This window comes from Neomonachus schauinslandi, chromosome 11, assembly GCF_002201575.2.
Source record: "Neomonachus schauinslandi chromosome 11, ASM220157v2, whole genome shotgun sequence".
NCBI classification, from domain to species: Eukaryota; Metazoa; Chordata; class Mammalia; order Carnivora; family Phocidae; genus Neomonachus; species Neomonachus schauinslandi.
In genome coordinates this window covers 69196510-69219286 of record NC_058413.1, presented here as the reverse complement: position 1 = coordinate 69219286, position 22777 = coordinate 69196510, and the positions used below count along the sequence as shown (strand labels likewise).

Below are 22777 nucleotides of genomic sequence, written 5' to 3'. Positions count from 1 at the left end.
CAAGGCGAAGTTTGCAGTGCTGGGGCCCAACCGGCAGGGCGGCCGCTTGGCTGCAAGAGCTACCCAGTGACGAATTCTGGACAGAGCACGTCAGTCCCTCGGATATGCCATGGCTTCCTGCTTTTAGGTCTCTCCTCTTCAAATATCCCGCGCCACCGCCAAGCCTTGCCGCCAGCCTCAGGAGCCCGACCCACAGCTGCCCCACTGCCGCCGGGCCTCCTGCCGTTCCCTCCGCCTCTTCCCATCTGCTCTGCGCCTGCGCGACCGGAAAATTCGCGAAGGTTCCTGAGGCTGAGCCCGCCGTTTCCGGAAGCCGGCAGCCGCCTCAGCCGTCAGACCGGTGGTTGCGGCACTGGGCTTGTACGCGCAGCCTCTAGCTCTTCACGGGCTTTGGACCCGACCTTTAACGGTGGGGAAAGAAAATGGCCTTGCTGTGCTACAACCGGGGCTGTGGGCAGCGCTTCGATCCCGAGACCAACTCCGACGGTAAGAAAAAGGGCGCCGCCAGCCCTTCCTCCCCTTTCCACCTCAGCCGGGGGACGCCCTTGGGCCCAAGGGCGTCCCGGGGTCCGCCCGCGAGCCGTCACCGCGCTGCCCCGGTCTGGGTCCCTCCGGGCCGCCCGAGCTTTCGGCAGAGGCGTCCGACCCTCTCCCCGCAGCCGCGCAGCCCCACGGACCCACGCTCCGGTCCCACGTGTTTCCCGGCCGTCCGCTCACTCGCCGATTCGCCTGGAATTTAGAACCTCTTTCTCCCTTCCCTGCCCCCCTCCGCTCCGTCTCTTTGGGGGAGCAAAAGTTAACCGGGTGCTACAGGGCTCGCTTAGCGGCGGGTGTGCGCGTGTCTGTGAGTGAGACAGACGAAGAGGGATGGGAGGGGTGGGCAGCGGGCGAGTTATTTTAGCGTTTAAGTTCGGCTCGTTGAATTAGAAGTTTATTTTTCTGAAAGTCTTGTTTTTCGCGTGTTCAGTCCCCCAACTGTTACAAAGTTACTTTTTTTTTTTTTTTTAAGTGTCCTGGGTTAGGAAAATTACTCTGTGTCTTTACACTAAGTTTTGATGTTATCTGGCGGGATGGATGGTGCATTTGTTACCCTTGTCTTACTTAGTAACGTTATTTGTTGCGTAGTTTTGCTGTGGTCCTCCCGTTTTAACAACGTGCCATCTTCAGGATAAAGTCATTGTTCCTACGTGTACAGTTAAGGATGTAAAGTGAAAGTGACTAGACTAGGTGAACAATCAATTTGAATTTTGAATGGTGAATGGGGTAAAGGGAGTTGGTTTCTTGAATATTGTGGGAAATGACACCACTTTGTCAAATTCAGCTAGCAATTACTGTGTTTTCTATACGCCAGACATTGATCACTTACTACATCATCTATTTAATCTTCACAACACCTCTATGAAGTAGGTATTATTAGACGTATTTTATAGAGAAGCCGGGTTCAACATGGTAGCAGCATGTTCCTGCATTGTGAAGGAAATTAAAATTTGTGCCTTTTAAAATCTTTTCCATCCCTGAGTTGTCTGAAGTACTTACTTAGTGCACAGGTATTGAATTGGTGACATAATTTAAAATGATAAGACTATTGGCAGGATTCAATGGATAAAGTAGAATCCAGTCTTTCAGTCTTTGTACAATATTCATGTTTCTGTCCTTGACATTTTTATGATATTGATATGAAGTTAGAGAGAAAATTGTGATTTCAGTGGATGACAGAATCGAAGAAAAGAGGTTTTAAAGCCTTTGCTTTTGGTAACCTATGCAAAAAGTAAATTGCCTTAGTGTCTGCTATATTTTACTTTAATATTAAATAAAGGGGAAGACTGAGGCTTTGTTGCCTACGACAGTTAATGCCCCAAAGTAAATATGTTTGTTTATAGAATGTTCTGTACCAGCCTGAAATTATGAGGGAGATACAGCCAGTTTTTGGAAGTCAGCAGCGAGTGTGTGTGTGTGTGTGAGTGAGATGGTATAATGCCTAGGAAAGAGATGGGAGTGGGGGGAGTGGGAAAGTGAGAGGAGTAGACATTCAAGGATTGTGTTATCAGTACTAAATTCAGCAGGGAGCTTCAATAAGGTGGTAGAAAGTTTAGTTGCTTTTGCAAAATGGGGGTTAGAGACTTAACTCCAAGTAAGTTGTTTCAATGGTAAGTTAAGAAAATGGAGATAGGAAGTAGAAAATAAGAGCTAATAGTAAACTGTGAACTTGGTTAGGAGAAAGTTTTTTGGAATGGGAGAGGTTTGACCTTTGTATGGACAAAAATAAGCCTTCCTTCTAAGCTGATACCAGGTTTTAGTTTGAAACACAAGCTAACAATGTTTATGGAAGACACAGTTGGTATCTTTCACATATTAAATAGTTATTTTGGAAAAAACACCTCTTCAGTTTTTTATTAAATCCATATGTGTGTGTATATATATATATACACATATATATATAGTATATAGAAACTGAATCAGTTACTAAGAGGCAGAGCCAGAATTTGAGCCAGGGTCACACCCAGTATGACAAGCCCTTGGCTCTTAACTGCTACAATGTTACCCATAAAATACAACTTTGAGCTAAACTGGTAAACCTGAAAAAGGCTAGAGAGGAAAATAACCATCTGCTTGTTATTTACATTTGAAAGCAGTAATTTTCAAATTTTGTTGCTACTAGTTGTAGGGTTAAGACCTGACTCATTCCTACCGCCATTCTGCCCAAACTGACCATTATGATGATTATGCCTCTTAGTGTGTTATGCATTATGTATTTTATGCCTCTGACTATATGTAAGTTTGATGTTTGAAAATACTCTATTTGTTCTCTTTTTAATTCTGTTCTCAACTTCATAGCCCTCTGCATATTCATTTCTACTTTGAATCTCCTTTTTCAGCCCTTAATTCCATTACTTCCCTGAATTAATAGCTTCTTCTTATTCCATGGGTTTACTTACTGTACCATGAAAATACCCGACACTTTCTTGCTCTATTAGCCTAACATAGTATCTGTGTAACACCTGGTTGCTAAGGAAACCATACTAGCTATTAATATGGCGTAGGAAGATTTCTGTAAGAACCAGGAATTAATCATTTTAAGGCAACACCAAGAATCAGAGGTTGTGGCCAATTAAAAGCTAAACAGACAATAAAAGCTGGGGCAAAGTAGCCTTATAAGAAAATTGCACAGATGTGGAGCCGACCAGTTTTTTCTAAGCTCATGGTTGTGTCTAGTCGGAAAAAAATTTTTTATTATCTGATTTTTTAAAATGTAATACTTTATATTGCAAACTGTATTAAGCTCATTTTCATAAGAGTTAGTGAAAATTGATGGTGTAATGGGGAGTGGCAGAGAAATACAGAGAAACAATCAGTGGCAACCCTGAAAATAGACTGTAGAACTTAAACATCTATTTAATGAGGTTTGTATCTAGCTATTGACACCTGTCTAGGAAAGTTAAATTAGCAATTAGATATTAACATCAGTTTTTAAAATTTTGAACCTGTCCTTCTAAAAAGTGTTCTTATGTGCATTGATCCACAGATTGCCCGAGAGATTCTCTAAAAAGATATTTTAGAAGTTTGATAGTATTTTTGTAAATAGAATTGGAAGGTGATAAAATCATGGAGCTTGAAGTTTTGGTACTAAACAAGTTTAACTACAAAGATTAAAGGAATAGAATACAATTTGTTATACTTGCAGTATTCTGTATTATTCTTATCTACAGCTGTCATACTCTTGAATTAGAATTTTAACTATTGATATTGTAATGCAATACTATATTAAGCACTGTGTGCCATGCATCAGATGCTAGCATTTGTGAGTTTTTAAGGAAAAGCAGAGTATTACCTGCATTTGGAAAAGGGATTAAATGTTAACACCTGAAAAAAATGATTTTTTTTTTCCTTCATAATAAAGTGTATTTTTTCCCCTTTGTTTTTGACCAGATGCTTGCACATATCACCCAGGTGTTCCAGTCTTTCATGATGCTTTAAAGGTAAGAACTGGGTATATTTCAGTCTCTTCATATTTGTACATAAAATTTAGAGGTGTAATATTGAATCTTTATTTTCTCATCTTTTTTTCTCAGCCTGTGACTTTTTGCTTTCTTAATGACCACTTTGGGGTGCTTTAAGCAAGTACTCCATTAAAGGCAAAGACAGTAGATGGTGATCTTAAGGTCTTTTTCAGTTATAAAATTATGTTATTTCCATTCCAACTCCCATTTTCTGTACTCTTCATTTCTTTTTAATCTTGAGGGGAATTGAAAGCAGTGTATTGAATCTTAGTTTCTTAATCTATCAGGCAGCTACTGTATAATAAGAGCGGCTCTGAATTTTAGGAAAGATTGTTATAAACAGTAAAGAGTGCCAAACTGTTTGAGACACCACCTGTTTTCCACCTGTACTTCCTTGGTGTTCCGGAGAGTTAGAGAAATAATAAAATGTTGTTTGACCAGGTTTTTCTTGGTGTGTTTATTGATCTTTTACAATTTATGATAATATGGTAACGTTTATCTCAAAAGATAATGTGTATCTCTTTTTCTTTTATTATGTTATGTTAGTCACCATACAGTACATCATTAGTTTTTGATGTAGTGATCCACGATCTATTGTCTTCATATAACACCCAGTGCTCCATGCAGTACGTGCCCTCCTTAATACCCATCCCCGGGCTAACCCATCCCCAAACCCAGTCCCCTCTAGAACCCTCAGTTTGTTTTTCAGAGTCCATCGTCTCTCCTGGTTCATCTCCCCTTCCGATTTCCCCCCCTTCATTTTCCCTTCCGTCTCCTAATGTCCTCCATTCTATTCCTTATGTTCCACAAATAAGTGAAACCGTGTGATAATTGACTTTCTCTGCTTGACTTTCACTTAGCATAATCTCCTCCAGTCCCATCCATGTTGATGCAAAACTTGGGTATTCATCCTTTCTGATGGCTGAGTAATATTCCATTGTATATATGGACCACATCTTCTTTATCCATTCGTCTGTTCAAGGGCATCTCGGCTCTTTCCACAGTTTGGCTATTGTGGACATTGCTGCTATGAACACTGGGGTGCATATGGCCCTTCTTTTCACTACATCTGTGTCTTTGGGGTAAATACCCAGTAGTGAAATTGCTGGGTCATAGGGTAGCTCTATTTTTAACTTTTTGAGGAACCACCACACTGTTTTCCAAAGTGGCTGTACCAACTTGCATACCCACCAACAGTGTAAAAGGGTTCCCCTTTCTCCACAACTTCTCCAACATTTGTGGTTTCTTGCCTTGTCAATTTTTGCCATTCTAACTGGTGTAAGGTGGTATCTCATTGTGGTTTTGATTTTAATTTCCCTGATGGCTAATGATGATGAACATTTTTTCGTGTGTCTGTTAGCCATTTGTATGTCTTCTTTGGAGAAGTGTCAGTTCATGTCTTCTGCCCATTTTTCGACTTGATTATTTGTTTAATGTGTATCTCAAAAGAAAATGTTGCGGTGTGGCTGCCATGGTTTTAGGTGTTGGTACTTTGTTTTTAGGAACATAAGCAGTCTTACATGTTTAAGTATTGTTGATGCCTTATGAATTTCTAATTATACCTTCCAAGGAGTAGTTGTGGACCCTTTTTGGTATTTAACTGTTAGATGGCCAAGTGTTAATAAAGATGTGTAAGCAGATAACAAGTTTGTGTTAGTCTGGTTAGTTCTAAGTGAGGAAAACAGAACAACCATTTGATAGGGCAAGTTGAGAGATGACTCTTCTCATATCTTTTTAGCTGCTTTACAAACTTTTTGGGGGGTGGAAACTGTGGTTCTGTGGGTATATTTACTTTTGCAGAAGAGTGAGGGGATTTTATCTTTCCTGGATTGCCATTTATTCTATGTTTATTTTTCTTACGTATGTTTTTCTTCTTCTTCTCCTATGATATGTTTCTATCTCCTAACCATAGACGTATTTCACCTTTGTCTTTAGCTTCCTATTTTCTCTCATTTAGTTCATGCATTTCTGTCCTTAAACGTCATCTCTGTGCTAGTGGCTTCTGCAGAATATTTCCATTTTATTTGCAACTGCAAACCAGTTTTTAAAGTGAACTCGTACTCCAAAAATAGCCTGCATTTCAACTTTGCTGCTGCTAGTAATGATACCACAAACTTTCTAGTCATTCAGTCCATTGCTTTTTTTTTTTTTTACAACCCAACTATTAATCACCCTGTTGAATTAATCTTAAGGATTTCACTCTGAAGTATTTTTGTTTCTCTTTTCCAATTCTGTTTATTATTGTCTCTATAAACATTTCTTGAAGATCTGTACTTTTTAAGACTATTGGATTTCACACCGCAAATATGTAGACAGACAAAATAGGTAAATCAGTGTAATGTCTACTGTTGCTGGTTTAATTGGCAAATAAGAAGTTAAACATTGCATATACAAAAGAAAGAACATTTTAATATTCAAATTAGAAGTGGCATAGACAGAGAAGAGAGACAATCCTTCTTAAGAAATGACAACCTTATACTCACATACTTAAATTTATCTTTCATTTTTTAAAAAGATTTTGAGAGAGAGAGAGAGAGACCCGCATGCATGCGCACAAGTGGGGGGGGGCGGAGGGGCAGAGGGACTCCCCATTGAGCAGGGAGCCTGATGCGAGACTAGATCCCAGGATCCTGGGATCATGACCTGAGCCAAAGGCAGACACTTAACTGACTAAGCCACCTAGGTGCTCTTTCATTTTTTTATTTTACTGAGGACTGCCATAGATCCCAGATTGGCATTTGGGAACAACTAGTATGTATCATGTATGTATCCCAGTATCCCCAGAATATCTGCCGTAATTCTTTATATATGATTAAGATGATAAAGCTTTTTCTTGTACAGAATAACTTTTCTGACTGTATTATCAATGCTAACTAAATATTATATTTTAAGGTTATAGTAGGTTTTCATCTATACATCTCAATTCAGAATAAAAGAATTCAGTTTCAAAATAAAGGAAAATTTAAATTATAGCGTATTTAACATTTTCTTTAAAATAATTTTGTAAGAAAGTAGTGTGAAAACAATCACTACCAAATTCTTCATATAGTGTATTGAGAAAAGCAGTGAGGCCCAGATGGATATGTGCAAATCCTAGCCTTTAGTCTAATTTAGGACATTCCAAGTCTTGAAACTGCTGCATTTTTATTTTCTTATTCTTTATACTACATTGAAATTACAGATGACAGCTAAAAGCCATTTTTTGGTAAGCCACTTGATATTTTGTTTAGAAATCACACACAGCATTGCAATTTCTATATTTTTATGCTTGTTGCTAAAAAGATCATTTAACCTTCAAAGATCTAACAGTCCTTAGGCTACTATGCTAATCAATCTATGTTGTCTGAAAATAGAATGCTTATTGTTGGGGAACACCTACAGTGAGTTCTTTAGAAGCTGAATTATAATTAATGTCTCTGACTTACTGGATTTTTAAAGTAAAGCACTTCACTTACTCCCCAGATCCTTTAAAATATATGATATTTTTAGAAATTAGAAAATGTTTCTCTTCTAAAAATCAAGTACTAGTCTTGAAAAAATAAGCGATTTTTATTTCCCATTTTAAGGTACTTCCTTTTGTGATCAGTCACAATACAAATCACCTTTAACATTGATTAATTAGCTTTTTTTAAATCAAAAACTAAAGATCATTTCATTTGATTTGATGAATCATTTATAACACTTCACAACTGTGAAATCTATATATGTGCAAGTCACTGCCAGATTCAAGGATATATGCAAGTAGACTCTTAGTGGGCTGTGGTTCTGTGCAAATTCAATTTTCAGTTTTTTTCTGTTTCATAGGGTTGGTCTTGCTGTAAGAGAAGAACGACCGATTTTTCTGATTTTTTAAGTATTGCAGTAAGTATTAATTTTTTTCCTAGGTTATCTCCTGAGAAAGTACAAATAATGGGAAGCTCCAGATTTGAGGAGTCTGATTTGGGACATCTGTTGAATGGTCTGTTAATTTGCACATAGAGCCTTTCTTTGCAAGTGGAGTTCACCTCTCTTGACAGCCTTTAATATAAGGAATTTATCCGTTTTAGAGATAAAAGTTTCACGATATTAATTAGCCACCTGTCAATACAGGTTTGTCCTTGATATGAGTAGTCTTTAAAGTACATCAAGAAGGAAGTAGTAGGTAGCGATTTAAGGCATTTATATAGTGAGGAAAAATAGATATTTATCAAATCTAAGATACTACCACGATGTACCATTTATTCTGTATACCCTTAAGAAAGAAAACAAAAACTGTTAAGGAAATGACATGCCATTAAAGTTATGATTTCAGAGATGTTACAATGCATGTTTGACTCACCTGCCAGTTTTGACAAATACTCTTATTTTACTTAATCCTCTCAGAAAATATCTTAAGTGACCTTACCTCCATTTTGAGGAAACTGAAGTTTAAAAAGATTCCCTTGCTCAAGGTCCAATAGCTAATAAGTAGAAGAAGTAGGGCTTAAATCAAGGTCCTTTTGTGTTAATAATTTGTAGACTTCCGTGTGAGAGTTCCAGAATTTTACTGTAAAAAAAAGTTTATGCTGCGTTTATAGTATAAGCTGATATTTATGAAGTGTAATTCAGAGACTTCTTTTAAAATACATTAAGATATAAGAACTTATTTACAGATATTGCAAATTTAGAGTTCTGTTTTTAGTTTCTTAAAATAAGTCTGTGTGGAGAAAGCGAACAGTAGAATTTATTAATAAAGAAAACTAATTTTTCTATCATGGCATGTGAAACAGATGCTAGGATAACTCTTATCTTTCCTAACAGGGCTGTACAAAAGGCAGGCATAATAGTGAGAAGCCACCTGAGCCAGTCAAACCTGAAGTCAAGACTACTGAGAAGAAAGAACTTTCTGAATTGAAACCCAAGTTTCAGGAGCACATCATTCAAGCCCCTAAACCAGTAGAAGCAATAAAAAGGCCAAGGTACACTTTATACAGTTGTATATTTTTGTCACAAGTGAATAATAGCATTTATTCTTGGTATTTTATGATTTTACATAATACCATTTATAGCTATTATGTAGGTCACCAACTTTTTATCTATTTGATTTTCTCTTAAGTATACATTCCATTTTTATTCCCCCTTCAACTTGAGGGCATGTACACAGTAAACTTCCATTGCATATTTGTTCATATATCATCATAATATGTCAAAAGCAGAAAAGCCTCCATCTGTCTTGTGACTTGACATGTCTTTTTCACTGTGGCATAGTGAAATTCTAGAAAGGAATTGTTGTCATAGAATCAGTTTGAGTTGAAAAAGAACTTTAGACACCTTCCTCTTCATTCCTCTGCTGTTTTCTTGAATATTTTCTAGGACATTCCTGACAGAAGGATATTTAGTTTCCTTTCAAATAATTCTAGTGAAGAGGAATTTACTTTTATTTTAAATTAGTCCATTTTATTGTTACTAAGTGTATATTTTTTTGCTCATATTGAGCCAAATTCTGTCTCCTTTATTTGCATATTTTGTCACTAGAACAAGCCTAGTCACTCCTTTTACTTTCACATAACTGAAAACTGATAATTTTATTATTACTATTAAACTTTTTTATTTATTTGATTTAGATGGCAGATCTGTTAAAGTACTTTTAAAATACCTTTTGCTCATTATGCAGTAGAATTACCCAGATTCTTTGTACTTAACCTTCTGGTCAACTAAACTCTGTTTTACATTCTCACACATGCATGTTGGGTGCCACTGTTAAACCAGGCATCCTTCATTTTGCCCTTGAGTATTGTTTTAGAACCAGGATATAAGACTTAGAAAACAGATGGTTTTTGGTCTCAAATATGGCCCAAGTTGGGTTTTTTTTTTTTTTTTTTAAGATTTTATTTATTCATTTGGGAGAGACAGAGAGAGCACAAGCAGGGGGAGAGGCAGAGGCAGAGGGAGAAGCAGGCTCCCTGCTGAGCTGGGAGTACACTTGGGGCTCTGTCCCAGGACCCTGGGATCGTGATCTGAGCCAAAGGCCGATGCTTAACCATCTTAGCCACCCAGGTGCCCCCTGAGTTGATGTTATTCCCATAATGGACTTAATGGTTTTCATGATTTTTTTCTCTTTATTGATCTTAAATAAATTTATAGCATATTGAATAATACTGGACCAATATAAGAAGCCTGAGAGACTTTTTGACATTTGTTCATTTAACCAAACTACTTACACTGATTTTTATTCCATCTCCACCTTATTCATAATCATGAGAGACTTTATCAGATGCCTTGCTGGCTGATTTGCCAGTTACAAAAAAAAAATTAAGAGGAAAAGACAACTTTGGCATGGCTCATTCTTAAGTATTACAATGGTGTCTACTGTAATTAGCAGTATGAGTTAATATTTACTTTAATAATGGACTACTAATTGAGAGAAATTTAAGTACTTTTCCATAAATTTATTTGGTAGTATTGTAGAGATTATGGGAATATAGGTTTTTATGTACTGTTGTTAATGCTTCCTACACCTTTCTACAATAGTTGTTTTCATTAAGGATGTGGAATGAATAATTTCTGTTTTTATTGTTGCATTTATTAATATGCTTAATATTTATTGAATGGCTTTAAATAAATTGTACACATAACACTTAACCATTATGAAGTGTTGGGGGGTGTTATTGATTTTTTAACCCTACTGAAATTGCCTTGTGATAAAATTTTATCTGAATGTATGGATGCATATAACCAGTGTCCACACAAAGTAAGTTATCTCCACTGGTAGGAATATGGATTCACTTAGTACATATTTGTTGCCTGTTAATTGTATGCTCAGCATTTTGCTTAGGTGTGGAATGCAAAAGTACTTCATGGTTCCTTCTTGGCAAATGTGGATTCCTATTCTTTACTTCCTTCCCATTAGACCTACTGATTAGTAATTTACCATGTTGGCAATAGTATGATTATTTGAGACTTAATATGTTTATTTATGTATTTATGTATGTATGTATGTATGTATTTATGGAGGGTGCAGAGGGAGAGAGAGAAAATCCCAAACAGGCTCCACACCTAGTGTGGAGCCCGACTCAGGGCTCGATCTCACAACCCTGAGATCGTGACCTAATCCAAAATCAAGAGTCGGATGCTTAACTGAGTGAGCCATCCAGGTGCCTGAGTTTTAATATTTTAATATCAGAATTTTTCTGTTAACACTTGAAAGTATAGATACATATTACAGTTATTTGCAAAATACTATTTAATAGAAAAACTTGATTCACAAAGCATTTGGCTTTTTATAGATTCTTAGTGTTTATTTTTACTAAAATATATATATATATATATATATATTTTTTTTGGTATATCAATAATGGTAATAAAATTTAAAAATTCTCCAGCCCAGATGAACCAATGACAAAATTGGAATTAAAAATATCTGCTTCCCTAAAACAAGCACTTGATAAACTTAAACTATCCTCGGGGAATGAAGAAAATAAGAAAGGTAAGATTTTATTTTGTATTTTTTTTCTGTACAACTAACCAATTATCTAAAAGAGACCACAGTGTGGTTCACTGAATATAAATATGAAAAGGTAGCACATTATAGTAAAGAATTTATTTTTGTTTTCTAAATACCAGTAATACCACAAAATGAATTGGTGGTTTATTCCATAATGTCTTCGTTAAAATGTCTTTATTAAATGTTTCATTCTGCGTAATATAAAATATTCTCAGTATATTCTGACCTACACTCAATACCATGGAGAAAAGTAGTTACCCCTTTCATGATTTCTCTTTTATTGGGTTAAGATGTTGGATATTGTATTGCATTATAGAATAGAAATGTGTCATATACCATTTGGGGACATGGGCAAAACTTAATCACAATAATTCTTACCAGCTTTTTAAATATATTCCCTGAAAGGTCACGTAGAAAACTTAGTAACTTAAAATTGTTCTCAAATATCAGTGGTTTTTAGATTTAGTATTTTTTCAAGTACTTGTTTTATGAAAGAGGTTATTTAAGAATGACACTAAAGTATTTATTTTAATGTTTCTAATTTGATTTTCTTTTCTTGTTTTAGAAGAGGACAGTGATGAAATTAAGATTGGGACGTCATGTAAAAATGGAGGGTGTTCAAAGGTATATATTGTAAAATTTGTGTTGTGTCATGGAAGTAGAATTGTAATTTTTGAAGAAGAGGGTGCAATTTACTGATTCAGTTCAACAAACATTTGGGTGCCTGTTATGTGTTGGTCAGTGTGCTATGGACTAGGGCTGTGAACATGGATAAGAGACTCTGTCTCTGACGAACATCCTATCTGACAGAATCATGGAATAAATAATTCTAATTCAGTCAGTATTTACTGAGCACTTACTGTATGCCAGACAGTGTTTGGGGGGCTGGAAACACAGTATCAAGTAAGCAAAAATTTCTGCTGTTGTGGAGCTGATAGTTTAATTTAGGGAGAAGGATAACACATAGGCAATTAAATATTATGAATTTAGGTAGATACGAAGAAAATATAGTAAACAAGGTGATAAAGCTATTAAAAATAAGGCTGTCAGGAAAGCCCTTTGGGAAGTGACACTAAATCAGAAATCTAAATAATGTAGCAGGTGAGCTATGTAAACCTCCAATCGATAGGGGAGCAGTATGTGTAGAGCCTTTAAAGCTTGGCTTTTCAAGAAATTATGAGAAAAGTCAGTGGGGCTTGGTCATGGGTGTGAAATATGAAAGGTAGGGGTAAGTGAGGTAGACAAGATCATGGTGGTCCTTACAGGGCACATTGAGGGGTTTGGGCTTTTTTTCGTATAATGGGAAGATAGTCTCTGTTTTAAGGAGGGGTTCTAAAAAGACCTCTTTGACTGATAACCTGGCAAATATAATGGGGCACTGGGGATTTGGAGGAAGGAAAACCAGCTAGGATGCAATTGTGGAAGAGCAGGCAGTGGGGATTGGAGCTTATTTTTTAGAAGTGGTTAAATATGGGATCTACACGAACATCTGAGGATTTTCCTACCCCTCTGTGTGAAATTGCATGCCCTCCAGCATCTCCACTCCCAACTGTCCTTTTTTCTTCAGGACACTAATCCCCTTATAACATGCTACTTCTTTTGCATATGTATTTTGCTTATGATCTAATTTTCCCTTCCCTTCCTCCACTCATACGAGGTTTACAAGGACAGAATTTTTTTTGTTGTTCTTTGCTGTATCTTAAATGCTTAGAACAGTGCCTGCCTGGCTCCTGACAAATCATGCAGAATGAATACTATTTGGAAGTATTAGCAGAACTTGCTAATGAACTTTTTTTTTTTTTAAAGATTTTATTTATTTATCTGAGACAGAGAGAATGAGAGAGACAGAGAGCACATGAGAGGGGGGAGGGTCAGAGGGAGAAGCAGGCTCCTCGCCGAGCAGGGAGCCCGATGCGGGACTCGATCCCGGGACTCCAGGATCATGACCTGAGCCGAAGGCAGTCGCTTAACCAACTGAGCCACCCAGGCGCCCGCTAATGAACTTTAAGTGGAGGGGAGTTGGGGCTCCAGCAGCTAGGTGACTGGTGACACCATTAACCAAGAAGGAAAAAACAGGGTTTGGGGAGCAAGGTTTGTAATTTTCCTTCATGTTAAGTTTGAGATCACCTTGCTTATTTAGGGATGGAAATGGAAATGGATTTACATGTATGTAAGGTAGAAGTAGTAGATAGAAGAGAGTGACTGAGTACTGGGGTGGAGGTGCAGGAAGATCAGAGAGAGACAATTTCAGATCGATTTTGAAACATGAATGTCAATTCCATAAATGGACAAAAAGGGAAAGGATTCCTCAAGCAGAGGTGATAGCCGTATACAGCAAACAAGAAACGGTTAATAGTGTATAAAACTTGTTGGTGTGGAGATTAAAAGAGAGAAGTAGGGACCAGATCTTTAAAGGCTTTTATAGTGCTCGAAAGTTAGATCTCACATGATGTAGTTTAGAGAGGCCATTATTTGATCTTTTTCATTGAAATATAACATCAAAAAGTATACAGATGTAAGTAAATTTATAGCTCAAGGGATTTTCACAAAGCAGAGCCCTCCTTATACCTTCTCCCATTTATTATTTCCTCCCAAAAGTAACCATGTTTTTCTATCAAGATAGAGTAGTTTTGCCTATTTTTGAGCTTAATGTGAATAGAATCGTAGACCAGGTATTCTTGCACCTGTCTTCCTTGGCTTAACGAAATGTGTGTTAGAGTTATCTTTGTTGCATGTAGCCATAGTTTGTTCATTTTCATTGTTTTAAAATGTGCTGCTGTGTGAATGTTGCCAGTCAGCTTACCTTTTTATTATCCTTTAACTTTTTTTGTTTAATGCTACTATTGAACATTTTTGTGCCTGACTTTTGGGACACGTGGATACATTTCTATTAGGTATATGACTAGAAATGGAATTGCCAGATCATTGTGTGTCTGTGTCCAGCTTTAACAAATACTTCCTCATAGTTTTTGAAGATGGTTGTATTTACACATCTGCCGGCAGTATATGAGGCTTTCCATTTGTTCTACACCTTGGTACATTTTGTAATATCAGTCTTCTATATTTTAGCCATTCTGGTTAGTGTGTAGTGTTCCCATTGTGATTTTAATTTGCACATTCCTGATGATGAGGTTGAGTACCTTTCTGTATGTTTATTAGTCCCTTGGATATTCTCTTTTGTGAAATGTCCGAAATCTTTTATGTATTTTTCTATCAGTTGGCTTTTTCTTACTGATTTTAGGAATTCTTTTTATTTTTTAACCAGAGAGAGACACTATACATTTTCACTGTCTTAATAACAACTTGTGATAAACAGAGGCTGTTTAATTTTAATGAAACCCAATTTGTCCATTTTGTTTGGCTACTGTTCTTCATATTCTTTTTAAGACGTTTGCCTACTTGAAGGCCATGAATATTTTCTCATATGTAGAGGCACGTTTAAAATACACAAACCACCTGGAACTGATAACTGTGTAAGGTGTGAGGTAGATTTAATTAAAGAACTATTACAAGAGAGTGATGTTTTAGTTAGAGAGTAGAGTACAGAAATGGAAGGGATAGAAAAGAGTTAGAATCTGTTAGTATAGTCTTATTGTCTAAAATCTGCTAGTGATCATGAGGAAGGTGAGCAAATTAAACTGATATTTTCAAACTAAATTGACAGGATTTCATGATAGAAAACATGGATATGGTGCCATCAAATAAGGTAGGAAGAAGAGTAGGAGTTGAGGGGGCAATAGTGATAAAAAATCAGAATCTAACATAACTGATTTTTATGAGCTTATGGAATCTCTTTAGGAGCTGTACACAGGCAGTATTTGGATTTACCAAAAGTAAATACACAGAATTTTATTTTCTATACTTGTAGGTGGTTGCTATAAATACCAAAGTAAAAAATATACTACTGGCTGCATCTGTGTTTTATTAACATAACTTTTTGTGAATTCATCTGTAGAGCCTTCACCTACAGCAGCAATGGGGCCCGGATCTTCCAGACAAACCCTGGATATATTTATAGGTCTGCAGCTCATTTTACCCTTCCTAGGGATAAGAAGTCAACAGCACTGTAGAACTTCCAGAATTGCTTTATTAATTTGTAATACCCACACAGAGTTTCCTGTACACATAAATCATGCTGTAACTGTATTTCCATTGAGAATACTAATTCCTTGGTTTCAGTATTGTCCTATAAATTTAAATACCTGAATATGCTTGAATTGTGACCTCGTACCTGAAAGTCTGAAAGCATCTTAATAGATCCCATTGCCTACTTTTCTATTTGCCTTTTTCACAGGGAACTAATACTTAAGCGTATCTAAAAAGGAATCATTTTTCATTCCTTATTGGAATGGCCTGGGGTGAATTTATGAATATTCTAGGTAATTGCTATTTCTTGAGCATTTTCATAGTTCTTAGAGGTCACCAGTTCTACAAATGTTTATGAAATATGACATTGAGATGTGAAGCTAATTTTTTCTTCTTTTTTCTCTTTTAGACATATCAGGGTCCACAGAGTCTAGAAGAAGTCTGTGTATATCATTCTGGAGTACCTATTTTTCATGAAGGGTAACTTATACATGACTAATTAAAACTTCATGGTAGAGGTTAGAAAAGTTAATATGCCTATAAACATTATTTGCCATGCAGCATTATTAGGTATTTTACTTATATTGTCATATAATCTTTAGAATAACCTAGAATATGGGCTTTGTCTTTTTACATATGAGAAAACTGAAACAATTATTACAGTGGAGTGGCCATTGTGATTCAAACCTCATGTTTTTCCTTATTCCCTTATTTTTCAATGGGTGGTTACTCTTATTTAGTTTGAAGGACTGTTCTGTGCATTGCTGGACAGTTAGAATTTTTGGCCCTGGGGCACTAAGACACCAATATTGTGTCATCCAAGAAAATCCACACTTTCTGCAGCCCTCACTGAGATCTAGCCCCTCTTCCGTACTGTGCTGTGGTTTATAGAAATGCAGTACCATGTTAAAATCTTCCAGTCTGTATCACTTTTTGGGAGCTTTATGAGGAAACTGGAATTATTAGTGAAAATTATTAGTGAAAAAAACTATTAGTGAAAAGTGGATTTGGAATTTTGTGATGGTTTTAAGCATCTTTACTGAGGAGCTCCAGAGTTACTACAATAAATGCCATTCTGGTTTTAAAATGATTAGTCTTCTGAAAGTTTTAACTGTTTAGTAACTTAGACACTTTGTAGAATACTAACGTTGCACACATTTATCTTTTAAAATCACACTGTCACTGTACTTTTGGACTTAAGTGGTTGTAAGATTTTATTTCTGAAGTTTTTCTATGATAATTTAAAGGATGAAATACTGGAGCTGTTGTAGAAAAAAAACTTCTGATTTCAATACATTCTTAGCCCAAGAGGGCTGTACAACAGGGAAACACATGTGGACTAAAAAGGATGCTGTAAGTAACATTTTCATAATAACATATTGGGATATATTTATCTGTCTTTTTTTTTTTTAAGATTTAAAATTATTCTTTCTTAAGAAATTAAAAAAAAAAAGTTTTTCTGTCTCTCATACAGTAAAGGTTTGATGTGCCTAAAAATTAAAATTGAGTCAAGCTCCCAGAGCACTGTCTTTGATCCCAAGTAGCCATTGTGTATGATGATGCAAATATACAGGCTTTTGTGAAATACTAAAGCCTCTGCCAAATTTGAAGCATGTGTTTCTGTAATTCCATAGGCTCTTCCCACTTTTTGTTTTTTTAAAATCATTTTTCTATTCCTTCAATGATATTAATCACTTAGACCTTGGATTCTCTTCTGGCCACTTAAAACTTCATGCAACCATTTACAATGCAAAATCACTCCACCTAGCGGCCAAAGAGAAGGATGGCAAACTTGTTCCAGTTGTCTTGAATGCCTCTGCTTGCTTCGGGGTAGTTTATCAGAACAACCAAAAAAGCTTTGGTTCCAGCTTCACTGGATAGCTTTTTAAAAAGACATAGACTATGCAAATAAGTGTCCAGAATCCCATTAAATTGTAAGAAGGCAAGCAATTTATTGCTCAGTAAGTGCACCTTAGCTATTGTAATGTATTTTATAATGTATTAGTTTTATGTGCTATATTGGCAATAACAACCCCACTAACAACAAACCTTTTCACTATATGTGTCTTTTAACTTATAAAATAATTGTAAATTTTCAGATTGCTTTAGGGATTCATTCTACATTTAAGTATTCTATAGTTTCTGATTTTTAACATAGTTTCTGATTTTTAATAACATGCTTTGGTATTATAAATATGTCCTTCAAGTTATAATTCATCTGCCACAAAACTGGCACGAATGTTTTATTAACAAAAAGACTTAGTAAAGTCTCCCTGTATTTTCTCCAGGGACCAAAATTTTGGAAGTTTTAGCTTAAAATGTTGTTTTCTATTATATGCAGAAGTTTTCAGAGTATAACCCTTGATGAAATAATGTTTTGTTATATTTTAATGCGTACGCCTATCAAGTATTAAGTGTCTGAGCTAGTAGCTAAGGGCAAAAAATGTAAGTGATGTAAGTAATTTAAATTCTATTAGCATATTTATACCAAAATGTAAATACTGCATTTTCAACAGTAATGTCTCACAGTTTCCTGCATTATGTAACTAAGTTGCTCTCGTAAATTTACAAAACAAATCAGAATTTGTCTCTTTTTTAAATAGTCCTTGATAAAGCCATGTTCCACTTGTAGGTAATAGTTATTTCTATAATAATAACCAAAACATTACTTCCACAAATTACCACTTTTTTCTTCATTTTATTATTAGAGGAAAATAAACTATTCTCTAACAGATAGCAGATAGCTGTAAGTAGTCACTTAGTTCCAATTTGTAGAAATTGGAAATTTCAATTTGTAGTCAGATTCCAACTTACAGAAAATAAATGGAAGATTTCTATGCATGAGGTTAAGATGTTTTCTGGATTATTTCACTAAGCAAATGTCTTATTTTAGTCTTCATAGAACGTTTTTATGACTGTGCTTAGTGGATTTCAGAAATGTTAAAATAGGATAAAATTTAGTAGGAGTTCTTTCAGTGTATATTAATGCTATGGCCCTTAAAGAAAAAAATCAAATGGAAGAATAAGCGTGTTCTCAGCCATAAGACTATAAAGGTTATCTTTATTGTGATACAGTTTATTGTTTAAACCTTCATTAGCTGGGAATTTTTGAAGTTGTTTGCCCTTAAAAACATTAAGGGCTCAGTTGCACACGGTAAATTTTTTTTTTTTTTTAATTATTTGGCTCAGATTCCTCTTTTTTTGAGAGGTTATGTGGCACTTGGTAAATTCATAAGGTTTTTCTTTCATAGGGGAAAAAAGTTGTTCCATGTAGACATGACTGGCATCAGACTGGGGGTGAGGTCACCATTTCAGTATATGCTAAAAATTCACTTCCAGAACTTAGCCAAGTAGAAGCAAATAGTACATTGGTAAGTACACTAAATGTCTTTGAGAAAAAATTGTCTTCATACATTATTCTCTATATTAATGTATTATAAATACTGTGTTTGGGTCAATTTTAAGATTTTTAAATCTTTTCCATTTGGAAAAAATGCTTGAAATTACTGTCAGAAACTATTTTAAATGAAAATTTCTGCATAATGAATTATTTCTGAAGCATTCTGGAGATACTATGGTAGCTTAGATTTATCAAATAATACAATACCTCGTTCTCAATATGAAATGACAAGTTAAATTTTCTGTTAATGGTTTCCTCAAAAAAAATACACAATATTGGAAGTCTGTTGAAATAGCTTGAATGATTTATATCAGTATCTTATTTTTATAATCATTGTTTTAAATCCTATTCCTTCAATTTGGGTCTGATCGGTTTCTGTGTTTTTCAGTTAAATGTGCACATTGTATTTGAAGGAGAGAAGGAATTTCATCAAAATGTGAAATTATGGGGTGTAAGTATCGATGAATCCAGAATTTTTTCTAATACTTTTTTTAAAAACCCAATTTGTACAGTAAAAAGACCATACTTTAGAAACCAATGATGCAAAGTAGGAATATAACTTACCATTAATTCTTTTAAAAACTTTAAATCTGGGTATAAAAATGGCCTTAGAAGCTCGGAGTTGTGATTATTAGCATAAACAAGACCAATATTTTCCCCTAAGACTTAAAAAACAACATCAAGGCTTACCGTCATTTTCTGCTACGTTGCAGGTGATTGATGTAACAAGAAGTTATGTAACTATGACTGCAACAAAGATTGAGATCACCATGAGAAAAGCTGAAGCTATGCAATGGGCAAGCCTTGAACTGCCTGTTACCAAAAAGCAGGAAAAACAAAAAGAAGAAACAACAGAATGAGATGACAGGGAAAGAAAGTTATTGCCTATTTCAGAATTCTTACTATGTGGTAAAATGGTGGCTTGCTGCTGTCCTCTTTTGTTGTCATTGTTGTTGTTGCTGTTGTTGAATCTGGCAGTTCAGGGTCAACGGTAGGTTCTTAAAAGCCAAAGTCAGTTTATCTTTTCATGCCTCCCGTCGTCTTTTTGAGTTACCTAAGTCTGATTATTCATTTCTCCTCACTTGGCAGAACTGTAGTTATGTCCTATACTTGAAAAGCTAGAAAGTAGCTCATAAACAGTTACAGTATTTCTTGGTATAATATTATGTTTAGCAGAGAAGGGTAAAAAAACATTTGTTCACATCTCTTTTCTATTATCCCATAATTAGTAAAACAAGATGGAATGTCAGATTTTTAATTAGTTTTTTCATTAGTTTGTGTTCCTATAATACTTGAAAATCTTTAAGAAGGAGATGAAGCTCTGCATTGTTTTATCCTAGGGAAGGTTACTTTTTCTAGGAGGAATAATTCTGAGGTAGTGTAGTAGCTAGTTAAAGGGGAATATATGCATTGAATAACAAATTGGAATTTGTTTACAGCTAATTAAATTAAAACATATCAGCACCTATATTACTTGCCAAGTGCTATGATTTAAATGTATAGAAAACATTATAAATAAGAGTAGAGAGGTATCAATTTGGTTAAAATTTGCCGTTTTATTAAGACTAAGCAATAATGTTAAATATCTGTTTCCTGATTATTTTATAAGGTCTTTGTATGGTGTTATGACTAAATTGTACCTGATTCATAACCTACACCCTCTTAAAATCTTTAATTAGTTACATGTAAAGAGAAATTTATATATATGTTATAATTTTATATATATATATATTATATATATATATAAATATCTGGCCTCCCTGATGGAAAACTGTATGTATAAAACCATAGATTTAAAGGCTTATGGAAATACATTACGGTATCAAAAAATGAAATATTTAAGCTTTGCTTTATGAGAAATATCTATTACATGTTAAATAAAATAGCTGAATTCTTTTGGAGTTTTGTTTTAGGCTTTCATGAACAGCTTGACAATTCTAGGTGATACAATGTTGATTATATATTACACTTCATTGGATACAGGTATCAGAGACTTAGATTGTTTATGCTAATTGAACCCATTAAAGATAGTTTACTTTTTGAGGCAATGCAGAGCTCACCAAGAAAACTAAAATTAAGAAATGTTTTGAAGGCCAAAAGTTTGGCAGGACTTAAGAAATTTGGGTATGAATTATGCTAATGTAGATTAAAATAATTATTTCCCAAGCCCCTTTAGTGTTTTTTTTATTCTTATAACAAAAATTTGCATAAGTACAGTTTTAGAAGTGTAGGTTAATAAAGAGTATGTCTCACTCAACTATCCTTTTAGCAAATAACTACTAAAGGTAGTTAAGTAATTATTAAATGATTTAGCTCTTACAAATAAAGACATAAAAAATCTGGCAACTGGGCTTGCATGACACATGGTATTTTAATGACATGCCATGTAAACATTTTAGTACAATTGGGCCAAAATAGAGTATGTAAGTTTCTAGTACTTGGGGTTGTATTTAAATTTTTAAAAATTATCTTTCATAATTTAAAGACCTGGGTTCATTTGGAGACATAAAGTCTTGTTTATTGTTTAGGGGAGAGGTTGATACTTGATTTGATTTGAAGTAATGATTAATACACCTTTTTTAATGTTTTCTTCTTGAGACTTTTTTTCCCCTAAGCAGTGTCTTAATGTGTTACATGCAGTTGAACTATTATTTAAAGCAAGTGGATTATTCACCTGAGAGTTAGTTACAAAGCACTAACTGTGTGTGTGTGTGTGCCTGTGTGAGAGATGTAGCTTATATAGTTACATTAGTGATTAGTGACCATTCTGTTTTCTCTCTACTCTTAATGATCCTCTGATTTGTTGCCCAAATAAATATCTAAATATTTTTATCTTAGGTTCGTACATGAAGGGAAAGAGTTATTATTCAGTAGAATATGTGTTACTTTAACTGTCGAGAAAATTAAAAATGTCAAGTTTGTATCTCTAGAAATATGCTTTGTCTTTCTCAGCATTCAGAGTACTTACTTGTAGCAAAGCAGTCAAAACTAAGTTTATTATACACTTGGTAACTAATCTGACAGCTTAAACTCAACATGGGAAATAGAAAATACTATTTTTTTCTTGTTCAGTACCTTTGCTAGTATAAAGGTAGTAAGGTCCTAAGAGTTGAGCTTTTATTTTTTTTAACCTCTTGAGATAATTTTAGATTTATAAGAGTTGCAAAAAAAGTACTTAGAGAAGTCTTATTTTCTATAGTAATCTTTGCCTTGTATTAAAATCTTTTTTTTTTTTTTTTAAAGATTTTATTTATTTATTCATGAGAGACAGAGAGAGAGAGAGAGGCAGAGGGAGAAGCAGGCTCCCAAGGAGCAGAGAGCCCGATGCGGGACTCAATCCCAGGACCCCGGGATCATGACCTGAGCCGAAGGCAGACGCTCAACCATCTGAGCCACCCAGGCGCCCTGCCTTGTATTAAAATCTTATGTGACCATAGAACACGTACAAAACTAAGAATTAGTACAGTAGGTACAATACTACTACCTAAAGCAGAACATTGATTTTGACCATCTTTTTTTAGTGGAACACTTGAAGGGTAGTTCTTAAAACCTACCCTAGTTTTCTTGTAATAATTTCAGACAGTAACTTGTAAACCATTAAAAATATAAATTGAAATCAGCCTACCTTAGAGAGCCATGTTTATATAGGTCAGTGATGTAACTTCTTGTGACCATATACTGGCAAAGGACTAATGATCTATTTTATCATTTTATGCTAGAGATTTTAATTCTTATTAAGTGTAACTTGTTTGGTTTTCTTTAGACAATTCTTTAACCATTTAAGGGTGAAGAAAACCTTAAAGACTTGTTGAAAATATTTTAAGATGACTT

General features: G+C 35.1%; 1 protein-coding gene across 3 annotated transcripts; it reads left to right on the top strand.

Annotated features, from left to right (window-relative positions):
• Positions 1 to 267: 267 nt before the first annotated feature.
• Positions 268 to 21112, top strand: CHORDC1 (cysteine and histidine rich domain containing 1). 3 transcript variants are annotated; one of them, XM_021679089.1, is made up of 11 exons: positions 268 to 486; positions 3928 to 3977; positions 7803 to 7859; positions 8778 to 8935; positions 11339 to 11442; positions 12026 to 12084; positions 15956 to 16026; positions 16794 to 16899; positions 18798 to 18917; positions 19335 to 19397; positions 19660 to 21112. In XM_021679089.1, exons 1-11 carry the CDS (start codon positions 423 to 425, stop codon positions 19804 to 19806), a joined length of 999 nt encoding a protein of 332 aa, XP_021534764.1. In that variant the 5' UTR covers positions 268 to 422; the 3' UTR covers positions 19807 to 21112. The 3 variants fall into 3 exon arrangements, with proteins under 3 accessions (XP_021534764.1, XP_044775244.1, XP_021534765.1); XM_044919309.1 differs by lacking the exon at positions 7803 to 7859; XM_021679090.1 differs by lacking the exon at positions 18798 to 18917.
• The last annotated feature ends 1665 nt before the right edge of the window (positions 21113 to 22777 follow it).

Excerpts from the sequence above, each read along its gene's own strand:
- CHORDC1 (XM_021679089.1), top strand. The coding sequence starts at position 423 with ATGGCCTTGCTGTGCTACAACCGGGGCTGTGGGCAGCGCTTCGATCCC. Across the intron at positions 7,860-8,777 it reads CTGATTTTTTAAGTATTGCA|GGCTGTACAAAAGGCAGGCA; the intron begins GTAAGTATTAAT and ends CTTTCCTAACAG. Across the intron at positions 16,027-16,793 it reads GTACCTATTTTTCATGAAGG|GATGAAATACTGGAGCTGTT; the intron begins GTAACTTATACA and ends GATAATTTAAAG.